The 15,984-nt window shown below is 46.2% G+C and overlaps 1 protein-coding gene across 10 annotated transcripts in view; it reads left to right on the forward strand.

The window, feature by feature from the left end:
- MYO1D (myosin ID) overlaps window positions 1–15,984 on the forward strand; it is a 368,579-nt gene that overhangs the window by 185,276 nt on the left and 167,319 nt on the right. For all 10 annotated transcript variants that reach the window (XM_021067447.2, XM_084985190.1, XM_084985191.1 and 7 more), the window contains exon 17: window positions 11,056–11,279. In XM_021067447.2, the coding sequence (XP_020923106.2) occupies window positions 11,056–11,279 (224 nt within the window). The remainder of the gene's footprint in view (window positions 1–11,055; window positions 11,280–15,984) is intronic.

Here is a 15,984-nt window from a genome sequence, read left to right on the forward strand (position 1 = left end):
AGGTCTAAGCAGAACCCTGCCAGCACCCTCTCCTCCTGCCTCCAGACAGAATCAGGCCACTAACCAGAGCTGTGACTCTTCATGAGACTCCTCTGTAGAAGCAGGGTTTTAAGTCTGAAAAGTGATAGTTTCTCAAAGCCAGCCCTTGGCCAGCAGCATCCATATTAATGTATGACTTCAAGAAACTTAAGTCACATGTATCTCCAGCTTTTGTAATGTTGAGTTATTAGTAAGAGAAACAGAGCAGCGAGGTACAAATACGTGTCATGCCCAAGTGCTTTTGAACTCCTATTTTTAGGGTATGACAAGTGTCTGGCGTGAGGCCTGATACATAATAATGAAATAGTGTTTTCTCTCCCTTCCCTGGGGCATCAGAACAGTAATCAGATGAAAGTCAAAGATAGGGGTTGTCAGTTCCAGATGCACTTTGGATCAGAAAGAACCTTTAGCATTTTGAAACTGTTGTTTATCATCAGCAGCTGTTCTTGAATGCGTGTTCCTATAAAGCCTCTTGTGTGACATCTTTGCTTTGCAGGCAGAGAGCCTGAAGGCTGCCAGGTTTGCCTCCTTCCCCCAGTTGTCTCTAGGAAGTACTGGCCTCACCAAGGAGAGAGTCTTTGCATTCCGCCCACATGCAGTGCCAGCCAGGGAGCTGTCCCTCTGGTGGTGCTGGACTTCCTTGAAAGAGCCTCCCTGAGACAGGGATTCAGGCTCCCTTTCATGGTTTACATTGTTGCAGTGTTGGACCAGGTCTTACTTTTCAAGGGATCAGGTGTGATTGTTTCCCAGTTATCTCAAGGGGTTTTGCTAGGATATCATAGATGTCCCCTGTTTTCCTCTGTATCTCCTACAGAAACTATGCGTGCAGTCGGAATTTGGGCAATTCTTATAGAATGAACAAATGCTTGATCTCGCTTGTGGCATATCTGGGGGGTGGCCTATCTTGGTCCCCTTCAAGATGAATGAGTAATCTGTGTACAGAGGCTTCTGTGGTTAAATATGTTTTAAATTTTGTGGAACGAAGTTAAAATAGGTTTATGTACGTAGAACTTCTCAGAGCTCTTATAGGCTAATGGACATCATGAATCTCCAAAAGAGAACTGCAGTAGGCACCCTTCCTAAACTTACTGAAAATGGAACCCTCGGGAGTTCCCATTGTGGCTCAGTGAACCTGACTAGGATCCATGAGCACTGAGGGTTTGATCCCTCGCTTTGCTTCATGGGTTAAGGATCCAATGTTGCTGTGAGCTGTGGTGTCAGCCGGCAGCTGCAGCTCCAATTTGATCCCTAGCCTGGGAGCTTCCATATGCTGTGGGTGCGGCTCTAAAAAAAGGCAGGAAAAAAGAAGAAAGAAAAGAAAAAAGAGACAAAGAAAATGGAACCCTCTTTTCAGGGAGCAATTTCAAAGCCCTCGTGTTCCAGAATTCACTTTTGGAACTCTATAGAAAGGAACATTAGAATGCACCTTTGGCTGGTCTTTTCAAATACAGGTTATTTGAGTTTTTGAGTGATCTAGGAAACCATTCAAAATTGAGATCACCGTCAGCATCTGAAGCAAAGCTGTACTGGATTATTATTTTTTTTAAAGAAGTTCTGCATCTTCTTGATCCTAGATATAAAGGGAGAAACATTAACACATTTGTTACATAAGATGAAAGGCTAGCCTGTCCCCTGACCAGGTGGTAAGCTACCCGAGTCTTGGATGACAGTGGATCTGGGGGTGGAGGAGTCAACACGCATCTTCACAAAAAACAAAACCATCCCCAGACACCTCCCTGGATCTGCCAAAATGCCCAAACACTTGATCAGAGCCCCAAAGTTCTATGTCAAAGAGCAGTTTTGAAATAGCCTTGACCTGAGAGATTTTGAAGGTGAATTATCAACTTCGTACCTCTTCTTTTAGGGAAAAAAAAATTTTTTTTTTTAACCAAACAGAAGAAAGCAACCACTTCAGTAGAGTTCCATAGACTGTTTACTTTTGAACACAATTAAATCCTGAAAGGCCCATCAGAATTACTTAACCTGTTAGGAGGAGTAATTTTGTTTGCCTTTATCTTCAAAATAACCACAGTTTGAGTTTTGATAGCAGTGAATGTTGAGTTCATTGCTTTCACTAAGGGGCACCATTGCTTCTTAAAGTTACAGTTGCAAGGAAGCTGTCAGATGCCAGGACCATCCTAATAGGCAACAACTGTATGAACTACAGGGGATGATGGACTGATGGGTCTGGACAAGGTCATATATAAAACCTGTGAGTCTCAAAGGAAGGGTCGCACGTCAGCTAACTTGGCAAGTTAGTCTGCAGACCAAGGTAAAGCTCAGAGGTGACCATTTCGAAACTACAACCCCCACACAGATGCTTTAAGTTTATCCGGACAATTTCTAGTGATCAGATTCACACAGGCTTTTTTGTTGTTGCTCTCTTTATTTGAATAGTTTCACCTCTATTTATTGACTGAAGATTTGGTTGTGTCATTATTTTTTAATTTTTCTTCTAGGTCCTGTGAAAGTGCTATTAATTTATCAAAAAAAAAAAACAAGGAATTTGGTGTCAGAATTGATGCTTAGAAACTACAAATTACATGCAGTCTGTCTTATTTTCTTTGAGGTATCTGTTAACCTGCTATTCTGGTAAAAACATAGGCACTAACATTTTTAAAGCAGCACCTTAGGTCTTTATCTGTTTTGTCCCTCTTAGAGATATTTGAGTTGAGGAGGAATAACTCAGGAAGTTTTTTCTGTCTTTGCATCTTCCTTTAAAATAACTCCTAGGAGGTGCCAAGCCTTGATGAGTCAATCATGAAACATCTCCAGATGGATGCAGTAGTCTACATTTGATGGGCTGTATAGATGCCAAAGATAAAGGTTGTGTGTTTTACAATTTGCTCAACCTGGTACCTAATAAATTTTCCTCCACCGCGACTCTAACAACCATAAGCTGTCAGAACTCAGCCAGATAAACTCTATGGAGGACTTAGGGATGGAAATCGAAAAAAGGTGCTTCCCCCAGAAGTTCTCCTGAGGTATGAAAGGGCCTAGAAAGCTTGGAAGCTGGACTTTTGAAGGATTCTGGCTGTAAAACCCAAGAGAATATCAGAGTCGGGGCAACAGGGAACTGTTTGGGCACAGGCATCCATAATGACTAGAAAAGAAAAACAAAACATGAAGAACTAGGGAAAGACGGAAAGCGGACCTAGGTTTGTTTCTGAAGCTTAAACTGAAGGTATGTAAGGGACCTGCTTATTAATAGTGTGTAACCTAGAACCCTACATCTTTTGCAAAGTGTATCTTGTACGTTAATGACTGCCAGCAGATGGCCGAGAAACACTTGAAAAGATGTTCAGCGTCACTCATTATTAGAGAGATGCAAATCAAAACCACTCTGAGGTACCACCTTACACCAGCCAGAATGGCCATCATCCAAAAGTCTACAAACAATAAGTGCTGGAGAGGGTGTGGAGAAAAAGGAACCCTAGTACACTGTTGGTGGGATTGTAAATTGGTGCAGCCACTGTGGAAAGCAGTATGGAGATTCCTCAGAAAACTAAACCTAGAACTACCATTTGATCCAGCAATCCCACTCCTGGGCATCTATCCAGAGAAAACCACGACTTGCAAAGACACATGTACTCCGATGTCCATTGCTGCACTATTTACAATAGCCAAGACATGGAAACAACCCAAATGTCCATCGACAGAGGAGTGGATCAAGAAGATGTGGTACATATACACAATGGAATATTACTCAGCCATTAAAAAGAACGGAATACCGGCATTTTTAGCAACATGGATGGACCTAGAAACTATCATGCTAAGTGAAGTCAGCCATACAATGAGACACCAACATCAAATGCTTTCACTGACATATGGAATCTGAAAAAAGGGACAGACGGAACTTCTTTGCAGAACAGATGCTGATTCACAGACATTGAAAAACTTACGGTCTCCGAAGGAGACAGTTTGGGGGGTGGGGGGATATGCTTGGACTGTGGGATGGAAATCCTGTGAAATCAGACTGTTATGATCATTATACAACTAAAGATGTGATAAATTCATTTGAGTAATAAAAAAAAAAAGCAAGTAAAAAAAAATCACTGCCAGATGTTGCTTTGAAATGCCTGGCCACAGAGGAAGCATGTACCAGAGGGACCTGTGGTAGGATGAAGATGGCATGATAGAACATCTCTTTAAACATGGCAGGCCGTGTTTTTATCCACTCCCTCTCAAAACCCCTCCATCGACAGTAAGGGATAAAAATTGGAGATACCCACAAGGACAAATAGAGCCACAGTCGTAACATTTGGCATCCACCTAACTGTGGAGGTAAATGGACGAACGGTTGGTCCCCAAGCTAGGGGAGAAAGCTGACATCTAAGTGCTTGCAGAGAAGAGGGTGGAAAAGCAAGGCCGTCACCCAGCCCCTGGGCCAGGGGAGGAGGCAGGATGGGAAGGACCACGTACCTCTGTAGGGTAGGGGTTAGGGGCGGTGCTGAAGGAGGAGATGGGTCGAAAATCTGTGTAAAGAGCAATTACACACCCAGGTCTTCTCTGGACCTCACAAAGAGGGCTTCCTCCGTCTCATTCTGCTAGAAGGCAAAGTTTTCTCTGAAGAGATTGAACCAGAGAAGCTCTGGGCTCGGGGACACTGGGCATCAGTGGAGGAGAGGAGTCAGGCATCATACTGAAACCAAGTAAATTAAGTGAAAGTCTAGATCCTAAAGATTCGCCCCTGTCCCCTCCATCCAGAATTGTGGCAGCAAAAAGGAAGCTGGTGACGATATGGACAGGCCCAGGGTCCCCCACTGATGGTTGGTCCCCAGCTAATCACCCTGTAGTGAAGTCTACCACCCATAAAGCACATGTTTTAGCGCCTTTCAATGCATGGATGGCCAAGGGTCCCCAGACGCTGGAGCAAGGTCTCTGGCTCCGAAAACCGAGACCAAGACAGATGGAGAAGAGTGGATGTTGAGGTAACAGGGGCAATGCAGGGAGCAGCACGCAAAGAAAAAGCACGATTCGTCTACGTGAGAGGAAGGATGAGATGATGCTTTGGTAAAACAAGAGCAGCATGCTTTTAAGAGAGAACACGCTTCAGAGAACAAGGATGGGCTCTTGAAAAACGTGACAGCAAAATAAAAGATTCACTGTCAGGCTTGGAAGATGAAGTTGAAAACATTCAGTCACTCCACAAACATGGTTGAGTGGCTGCTGCGTCCTTGGCATTGTTCTAGGCAGTGGAGATTCCTCCGTGAGCCAAAAAGGCAAAGATCCCTGGCCCGGTAGAGCTTAAATTCCTGGGGGTGGGGGCGCATAAACAACAAAATGCAATGTAAATTATAGGTGTGGGAAAGTGTAAGTGCCGAGGCAAGAATTAAAAATAGAGCGTGGTGGCCGGGAGGAGAGGGCCGAGGCAAGAGGAATGTGGACGCAAGATGGTCTGGGCGGGGTTCCTTGGGGAAGACGTCTGAGCAAAGATGGAGAGAGTGAGGAAGCCCTGGGGTGTCTGGAGGAAGATCCTTCCAGGCCAAGAGAACAGCCAGTGCCCACGGTGACACAGGGGTCTGTGCAGGATAGAGCAGAGCCCCCTGTGTGGCTGGAGCTCAGGCGAGATGGGTAGGGAGAGCTGGGTGTGGTGACAGTACCAGATCACCTGGGCCTTTGGTGAAGGATCTTTGGCTTTCACTGAGGGGGAGATGGAGCCCCGAGGCAGAGCTTTAAGCAGAGAAGAGATCTGACTTTGTTTTGTTTTGTTGGTTTGGTTTGGTTTGGGTTTTTTTGTTTGTTTGTTTTGCTTTTTTATGGCCACACCTATGGCATATGCAAGTTCCCAGGCTAGGGGTCCACTCAGCTATAGCTGCCGGCCTGCCCCACAGCCATGTCAACTCGGGATCTGAGCCGAGTCTGTGACCCACGCCACAGTTTGCAGCAACACCGATTCTTAACCCACTGAGCAAGGCCAGGAATCGAACCCTCTTCCTCATGGATACTAGCTGGGTTCATTACCACTAAGCCACAGTGGGAACTCTGATCTGATTTTGGTCTTAAAAAGCTCACTTGGCTGCTGTGTTATGAATTGACCATAGGGGGTCAAGGCGCTAAAGAGAGGAATTGGGTCCAGAATTCAATGGCAAGGATGTGTGCCCTGTGGTGCTGGTGTTCTCTCTTTATTTTATTTTATTGTCTTTTGTGGGGGTGGGGGAGCTGTGCCCATGGCATATGGAGCTTCCCAGGCTAGGGGTGGAATTGGAGCTGTAGCCGCCGACCTACACCACAGCCACAGCAACGCCAGATCTGAGCCGAGTCTGTGACCTACACCACAGCTCACAGCAAGGCCAGATCCTTAACCCACAGAGCAAGGCCAGGGATCGAACCTGCATCCTCATGGATACTAGTTGGGTTCGTTAACCCCCGAGCCACCATGGGAATTCCAGGTGTTCTCTTTTTATACCCCAGCTGTGCCCTCCGAGTCAGCCGCTCTGTTTGCCTTTCTCCTTGGTTCCACCTGAGAAATGACCTGCTGGCCGTCTTCTCTGTCACTCTGCTCCCTGCCATGTGTCTTCTAATCACTTCCTCACCCAGACCCCAGCACGTCTCCTTCAGTTTCCAGCCTCCACCCTCCTGCGCCGTATCCTGATGCACGCACAGAATATCTGAGTGCTTCCACCTTTAGGGTTCGTTTTGTCTAACAAAGGCCCCTCTTTGGTTTTTTTGGTGTTGTTTTGTTTTTTGCTGAATCTCTCTAGGTGTATTCAAATCAGCGAGAAGCATTTGCTTATTGAATGTAACATTTAATTTTTCCCTGACACTCTGTCATCAGGCAGAGTCCTCTGTGGAGGTAGGCTTTGGACAACTTGAAAAATCCTGCAGTTTAAGCTCTTTAAACAAAGAAGGAAATGGGGAAATCTGAATTCCAAGCTTCAGAGCCTTGGTGAGAAAATCAGCAACCCTCCTTGCTCACAAACACACAAACCTCTAAGGGAGGGATCTGTTTAAACCCTCTATGCTTAGATTGTAAGGAAAAAATACATGGCTTTTTTTCCCCATAGGATCATTTGCCTCTGCAGTTTTTCACTGCTACTTTTTCTCTGGTGTTAGAAAAATAGATAAAGCCTGAAGGACTTCATAAAGGTGATGATATAACTGCCGGCTCATGAAACTCCTTTCCCCCAAATTTGCTGGAATTAACAAACATGTAAAAACAACATTTTAAATGTCATTATTAAAATGCTCCTCTTTAAATGTAAAAAAAGACATGCCATCAACCCCAAAACCAAGAAAACAATCCAGCCTCATACCGTAAACTTTGAGAAGGGCCATCCAGAAAATGAAAGGGACTGAATCGAAAGTGCTTAAAAAAAAAAAAAAAAAAAATCAGCATTTCCTAAAAGAGAAGAATGGAACGTGGAAAAGCCCAAGGAGGGTGTTCTGAAAGTCTCACCACCCTTGAAGGTCCTGGAAAGGTTACTAGGAAAGGTTACTAGCGGAAAGGCTCAGACCAACACCCCCCCACGTCCCCCATTGGGGACCCTTTCTTCCATCCGGAAGACAAGCAAAGAGTCTTTCCTCACAATCAAAAAGGTGTGTCACCAAGTGGGCAGGGAAGAGAGAAGCCTTGGCTAGGAATAATTATGACAAGCAAACCAAGACAAAAGCTCCACAAGATGCAGGGAAAGGCTGCGTGTCCCCAGCGAAGCCACAAGCCCACGGTACCTCCTCCTCAGGGAAGCAAAGCTCTGAGGGATTGATTTCACTGGCGTTAAGGAGGGAAGCCCATGGCAGCTGCCCAGAGCCCCAGCTCTCGGTGCACCTGTCCTGGGCAGCTGTAAAGACTGACTCAGGCATCTCCGTCTTGGACATCCCGTCGGTGTCCTCAGGGGAAGAAACTTACTCGTTGGGGCAAGTGGCACAGTGAGGAGGAATGGTTCATAGGCATCGAAGAATTTTCTGAGGCAGAAAATCTGCATGTGCAGAGGAGACGGTGACCCCACCTACTAAAAGAAAGGATAGATTTCAACTAATCTTAAGAATCAGTGCTTAGGGAGTCCCAGAGACCCACCAGTCTTCTGTGTGTGTTGGCTCCTTTCATCCTCACACCATGACAAGATCCCCATCCGCTGTTATCAGCAGTGTCTCAGGAATCAGAAAGAGAAGCAGATAAGGGTTGAGAGGGGAGTTCCCATTGTGGCGCAGCGGAAACGAATCCAACTAGGAACCATGAGGTTGCGGGTTCGATCCCTGACCTCACTCAATGGGTTAAGGATCCAGTGTTGCCGTGAACTGTAGGTCACAGACAAGGCATGGATCTGGCGTGGCTGTGGGGTAGGCTGGCAGCTGTAGCTCCAGTTAGACCCCTAGCCTGGGAATCTCCTTATGCCTCGAGTGCAGCCCTGAAAAATTAAAAAATAAATAAATAAACAAAAGTCACTAACTTATATAGTTTGGAAGTTCCCAGGCTAGGGTTTGAATTGGAGCTACGGCCTCCAGCCCACGCCACAGCCACAACAACGCAGGATCTGGGCCACATCTTCAACCTACACCACAGCTCACAGCAACGCCAGATCCCTGACCCACTGAGTGAGGCCAGGGATGGAACCCACATCCTCATGGGTACCACTCAGATTCATTTCCATTGAGCCACAACAGGAACTCCTACTGTGTTTTGATAGGACTGTTATGCTGTTTGACTTTTCAACTATACAAAACCTAAATAAACCGAGGATGCAGATGAAATCTTTTTTTTTTTTTTTTTTTTTGTCTTTTGTCTTGTTGTTGTTGTTGCTATTTCTTGGGCCGCTCCCTCGGCATATGGAGGTTCCCAGGCTAGGGGTCGAATCAGAGCTGTAGCCACCGGCCTACGCCAGAGCCACAGCAATGCGGGATCTGAGCCGCGTCTGCAACCTACACCACAGCTCACGGCAACGCCGGATCGTTAACCCACTGAGCAAGGGCAGGGACCGAACCCGCAACCTCATGGTTCCTAGTTGGATTCGTTAACCACTGCGCCACGACGGGAACTCCCAGATGAAATCTTAAAACTTGTCTTAAAATAAAATTTAAAAAGCTACCCCTTAAAAATGACTTCCTTATAAATTTTTTCAAGTTACTGAAAAATCTAACCAAAAATATTTTAATAATTAACACTTCTTGAAAATTAAAGATTGATTTCCTGTATAGATGTGGTTCCAGGGAATTTTCGTTTCCTTCCTCTTAAAAACAAAAGCAAAAAAACAAAACCAACAAACAGTATGAAACTTCAGAAAATGTGTTTTCTTTAAGAAATCCCATCGCAGACTTCTACCCTCTAATTGTGGGTTTTTCAGATGCTAAAGATGGGACCTTTACTTTAGGGCTTGGGTGGAGGCCTGACAAAGCCGAGTGCCTGATGGATTTGGCTTCAAGAGCTGCTTTGACTAAAAAGGGTTACTCTGCTGATGCCACGACGAGTGACCTTTCCCTGCCTCTCTGTAGATTCTCTTTATATGCCAGCTCCGTGTTCATCGCCAATTGCGCCTGTGTTGTGTTTCCCTCACACCTCGTGGTGTCTCCTGACCCTCCAGCTCCTCTGTGGGGTCCTGGACGACCCCATCACGTCGGCACCGCAGGCTGGAAAGGCAGGGAAAGGCAGGGCGTAGCAAGCCCAGGGGCACATGTTTGAACGTCTCAGTGAAGACCAGCCTGAAATGGCTAAAAGAAAGAGGTGCCCCATGAGTTTTTCTGGGAGAAATTGATGGGTGGCATGGGAACTTAAGGAGAAATAAAAGAACCCGACGGAGCCCTGGAGAACCCATCCTGAGGGGTGGGAACTAGAGGTTGAATACCTTGGCTCCCTACAGAGGGAGGCGACACTGTCAGCCTAAGAATTGGAACAGTCTTACAGAGCAGCAGTGTCGACCAACTGGAGCATAGTGGCAGCATCCACGAGGAGTTTATCAGAGAAAACAATGAGGTGGTTGGGATCTCGGGACTGTCATCTGAAAAGAAAAGAAAAGGCTTGATACTGTAGAAGAAAAAAAGGGTACGTTTGGTGGGAGAGAGCATGTTTAGGGGAAGAGCCAGTAAGGAGTGGAAGATTATTACACCAAAAATCTTTTTATTCAAGAGATTGAGAAGTATGGGAACCTAGACAAAGGAACCTGAAAAAAAGAAAAAAATATATATATACACATATAAGGATCTCTGACCTGACCATGGTTGGATAAAAGCAAGCCTTGAAACATTTATAGAATGTCTCGATTCCTGGGCACTGAAAAAAATTTAACCCTTTCCTCAGGAACACATCTACGTTCTTGGTAGGTTACAGGGCACCTGGGGAGAGGAGCTTCACGGAAATGTGTGTAAATCCGTTCATACATCCCACAGGACGTTACACGGGTGGCCAGTGTGTATAATGATCTAGGTAAAGCTGGGTTTCGTAAGAGAACCGTGGATGGTGATGTCTTGGGTTTCTGACTCATCTTGCTGCCTTTCAACGTTCTTAAAATATTTATCCAAAGATACTTGTATTTTGACTTTCTTCTTTTCGTGACCATAAAGTTAGAACAGGGCTCTGCTTCCAACTCAGCCCACATTCCGTTGAAGATAATGAACAGCTAGACCCTGAATCAAAATGACAGACATGGCTCCTTGCGCCACCTGTTGGTGGCAAGCAGAATTGACCTGCTTTGGTTCTGGCAGATTCTGTGACACATGCAAAGTCCCCATTTGAGCTTATAAATAAAGGAGTTTCTATGATTTCTTTTTTTTTTTGCTTTTTTTTTTCTTTTTAGGGCTGCACCCAAGGCCTATGGAGGTTCCCAGGCTAGGGGTCCAATCAGAGCTACAGCTGCCAGCCACAGCCCCTCGGGATCCGGGCCACGTCTGTGACCTACACCACAGCTCAGGACAACACTGACTCCTTAACCCACTGAGTGGAATCAAACCTGCAACCTCATGGTTCCTAGTTGGATTTGTTTCCACTGCACCACGACGGGAACTCCAGAGTTTCTGTGGTTTCAAAGTGACCTGCTAGACAGCCAGCCAGCAACGTTTTCCTTTTCTCCCCCGTCTGTTGTGAAGGTGTGGCGAGGCACCCTGGCCCGCATGCGGTACAAGAGGACCAAGGCGGCTCTGACGATTATCCGCTACTACCGTCGCTACAAAGTGAAGTCCTACATCCATGAGGTGGCCAGACGTTTCCACGGCATCAGGACCATGAGGGACTACGGCAAGCACGTACAGTGGCCAACCCCGCCCAAAGTTCTCTGCCGTTTCGAGGAGGCCCTGCAGGCAATTTTTAATAGGTAAGGACTGTTGGTATGGGCTGCGCCTATTTATGGCAGCACACTTAATACATGAAGTCACAAACCCAAGACCATGGTGTTGGCTCTGCTCTTTGCTGTGGGACTCTGGCTTCTACCTTTTCTCCCCCTTCTTGTATGTCCCTTTCAAGGGCCTATGCTCACCCCTGCAAATACTAGAGCTGTCCATTTCTTTTTCCTGTAGCCGTAGGCAGCAGCACGCCGCAAGCTCTGGATCTGGCCATATTTCAGATAAGCTATTAGCATGATGTGTCTGCTTTTTTCTTTTTAGGGCTGCACCTGCAGCATATGGATGTCCCCAGGCTAGGGATCAAATCAGAGCTGTAGCTGAGGCTTGTAACCACAGCCACAGTGACACCAAAGCCGAGCCACATCTGTGACCTACACCAAAGCTTGCAGCAACGCTGTATCCATCACCCACTGAGTGAGGCCGGCGATCGAACCTGTGTCTTCACGGTCAGGTGCTAACCCAGTGAGCCGCAACGGGAACTCCTCTACTTTCGTTTATTAGCAAAATCTGTTTACTAACACCGCATGTAATTTCCACGAGGCAGTCTGTTGTCCTCTCCGAGTGGTGGCCTCTATCCGGCACCGACATTCACAAGCAGTTTCTAAAACACATGACGCCTAAATTCCACCTCTGCAAAGTCCTGTTTGATGGAGCTGGGGGGTGGGGCCCCAGTCGATGACTTTTGTAAAGGTTCCTATGTGATTTTTTTTGTCTTTTTGCCATTTCTTGGGCCGCTACCACGGCATACGGAGATTCCCAGGTTAGGGGTCTAATCGGAGCCATAGCCACCAGCCTACGCTAGAGCCACAGCACCTCGGGATCCGAGCCACGTCTGCAACCTGCACCACAGCTCACGGCAACGCCAGATCATTAACCCACTGAGCAAGGACAGGGACCGAACCTGCAACCTCATGGTTCCTAGTCAGATTCATTAACCACTGCGCCACAACGGGAACTCCCCCGTGTGATTTTAAAGTAAAAGGGAGAGAAAACTTTGTCACAGAGCAAGCTGGGTGTTTGTTTGTTTTTTTTTTTTTAATACTCTCAGGATATCTTTTTTTCATTGACGTATATTTGCTTTACAGTGTTTCAGGGGTACAGCAAAGTGATTCAGTTGTACCTGTATACACATATATGCATTGTTTTTCAGATTCTTTTCCATTATAGGTTACTACAAGAATTGAATATAGTTCCCTGTGCTTGAAGTAGATCCCTGTTGTCTACCGATTTTATTATATACAGTAGTTTGTATTGTTAATCCCAAAATCCTAATTTATTCCCCCCCCCCACTTTCCCCTTTGGGAACCATAAGTTTGTTTTCTATGTCCGGGAGTCTCTTTCTGTTTAGCATTTTTTTTTTTTGCCACGCCCATGGCATGTGGAAGTTCCTGGGCCAGGGATCAAACCCTTGCCACAGCAGGGACCCAAGCCCCTGCAGAGGCAATGCCAGATCCTTGACCCACTGAGCTCCCAGGACACTCCCTCTTTCTGTTTTGTTTTGTTTTGTTTTGTTGAAGTATAGTTGACTTACAAGAGCAAGCTATTTTTTTAATAAATAATTAACACCCACGTGACATTTGATATGTTTCCAACTCATCTTCATTTTTTAATAAACTGCCTTGAATCTGACTTTATAGTTATTCATAGATCTGTTCTCCTCATTTTTTGAGCGTATCGGCTGCCAGTGTGCACCAGATATATTTAGCTGTGTCTTAGACACAGCCCTCTAGTCGCATACACTAAGCTAACAGTTTTGAAATGTGGTCATTTGGCATCATGCTATTCCACAAGGAGCATCACCAACTGATTGATGTGTTGAATGTAAACTGGTAGCAGGTATCAAAAGATAAAGAAAAAAAATACATGGGGGGAAACTCTTTAATACATATCCCATCTGCTTTAAAAAAAATGTTCATAAGAAAAAAATGGAAGAAGAGAGAATTATTGAAAGCAAAAGCGCCTCCACCTTCCATTTTCCAGTATAATACTATAAATATTGGTTGTAAATCTTGGCAGCCTTTTTAGTGCATAGATAAATTTTAAACTTTTTTCCGGAATTTTTTTTAATGGCCATACCCACAGTATATGGAAATTCCCAGGCCAGGGATCGAGTCCAGCTGCACTTGTAACCTACACCACAGCCGCGTCAATGCCAGATCCTTAACTCACTGCAGCAGGCTGGGGATCGAACCCACACCTCTGCAGCAACCTGAGCCCCTGCAGTCGGATTCTTAACTCACTGCCCCACAGTAGGAACTCCAAGTTTTTGTCATGAATTATATCATCAGTCACCTGCATTTTTGACATAATCTAAAAAGTAATGAAGTAATCTATGGAAACATGCTCATCTTTTAAGCGACATAATAAAAAATGTACAGCACATAAAGTTGAAATCCTCCACATCTCCGTCCTCTTCCCATTTATTTCTTTCCCCTAAGAGAACCACACGTTAACAGTTAGTCTGTGTCCTTCTGACTCTTTGTGCATTTACCAACACATATGAGACGGCATGACAGTGTGGTTAAGAACACCAACCCTGGAGCCTGGGTTCATATTTAAGCTCTGCCATTGACAAGCTGTGTGATCTTGGACAAATGAATTACCCTCTCTGTGCCGCAGGCCCAGACCATAATCAGAGCACCTGCTCCTAGGGTTGTATTATGAGTAAATATTTGTAAACATCTCAGATAGTGCCTCACACACAGTAAGTGCATGGAAACGTTTGCTCACGCTGAGTGTGTGTGTGCACCTGAGATTCTTTTCCTCTTTTTTCCACAGGCAGGATTCTATATATACATTTTACTTAAACATAAGTCCTGCAGACCTGTCCATCATAATAAATAAGGAGCTATGTGATATTTTTGATGGCATCAAGAAATTACTGTGGTGTTTTTGTTTTTCAGTTTTGTTGGTGGTGGTGGTTTGGTTGGTTTTTTTTGGCCACATGGCAGCATGTGGAAGTTCCCGGGCCAGGGATCGAACCTGTGCCACCGTTGCGACCTTTGCCACACCTTTGCAGCAACACCAGATCCTTAACCCACTGTACCCCATGGGAACTTCCAAGAATTGTTGATCTGGATTGTGTTGCAGTGTGGCCCGTGTAGTCTGCTTCTTAGACTTGGAAGCTTTACGTATGGCCTGGAATTGACTCATTTTGGTAAAATTCAGTTTATTCATTGAGCAAATATTTACTCAGTGCCTGCTCCATCACAGGCACTGACCTGGGTTCCAGGGATACAATGACAAACAAGAAAGATGCAAAAGACACTCCCAGTCTTCTCGGGGCTTAGAGTCAAGGAGCATTTTGAAAATAACACGTCTGCTCTGTGTGTTGACTGCACGCACACACACATACACACACACACACTCCGTCTCTGAATGAATCTTGCCAGTTGTGTTGATCTAGTTCTAAGGCAAACTTTTTAAAGGGCCGGATGGTAACTATTTTAGGTTCTGTGGGCTAGGCTCTGTGGGCTACATGTGGTCTTTGTCACATGTATTATTTTGTTGAGCACATAAAAACTATTCTGAGCTCCACAGGCTGGATTTGGCATGGGCCGTAGTTTACCCACCCCTGCTCTAATCACCGTATCGTGTTTCATTGATCCTTGAATGTTTGATATGTGGAATCCTGAGGATTTTGCTCTGATGGTGGCGTTGTGTTCTCCCCGACCATCTCCGTGTGTGTGTGTGTCTCGTCGTGCTCACACTTGCTCAAGTTCATCACAGCAATTCCTCCTTCTTCCGGAAAGGCTGGGAGCCTCCTCACATGTAGCTTCTTCATCGTTGAGGCTGCAGACTTTTCAGGCTGCGGCTGTTGTCGGCTACACGTGTATTTATAGACGGCCGTTCCCTCGATCAGGGTGAGAAGCACGTGCCACCCTCCCTGTGCTGTGCGGGTTGGGTCCCCAATTCCCCAGCACAGCGCTTGGCCGCAGCCTCTGGAATCAGTCCCCTGTGGGCTCTGTCCTGGCCACTCTGTCCTGGTGGTGAAGGAGGGACAGGCTGACCAGGCACCCAGGCTGAAAACAGATCGGCAGACCTCGCAAGGACCTCTCCCCACCGAGGAGAAATTTGGGGCTGAAGGGCTAGTTAGGACAGAGGCTCAGCAGGTCGCTTAATGTCATACCGCCTGCCTGTCACTCAAGTCCTTGACTTTGGCCCCAATGCCTGTCACTCTTCCAGCCTCTTTGGGAATGATCTTAGGACAGTCTGTCCCATTGGAGTGCTGGTTAGCTATAGACAGAGAAGAGGGAGTTCCCACTGTGGCTCAGCAGTAACGACCTGGACCAGCATCTATGAGGATGTGGATTAGATGCCTGGCCTCATTCCGTGGGTGAAGGATCTGGTGTTGCCATGCGCTGTGGTGTAGGTTGCAGACGCACAGCTCAGATCTGATGTTGCTGTGGCTGTGACATAGGCTGGCGGCTGCAGTTCCAATTCAACCCCTAGCCTGGAAACCTCCCTATGCCATTGGGTGTGGCCCTAAGAAGAAAAGAATAACAGTAGAGACGAGGCTTTCATGGTGATATTAAGCCTTGACGCTGTCATTGGTGGTTTGGCAGCTCGCTGTCTCTGGCCCTCTCTGCTGTGGCTGGTGTCCCCTCTCACCCTGGACAGCAGTTCTACATGAAGGGGGCTGCCACAGCTCCCGCCTCGAAACCCTCCCTCCTGCCC

The sequence above is a fragment of the Sus scrofa genome, chromosome 12 (assembly GCF_054392235.1).
Source record: "Sus scrofa isolate SSC_HxYL_T2T_F1_AM1 chromosome 12, Sscrofa_HxYL_maternal_Yorkshire_Landrace_v2.0, whole genome shotgun sequence".
In the NCBI taxonomy this organism is placed as follows: domain Eukaryota; kingdom Metazoa; phylum Chordata; class Mammalia; order Artiodactyla; family Suidae; genus Sus; species Sus scrofa.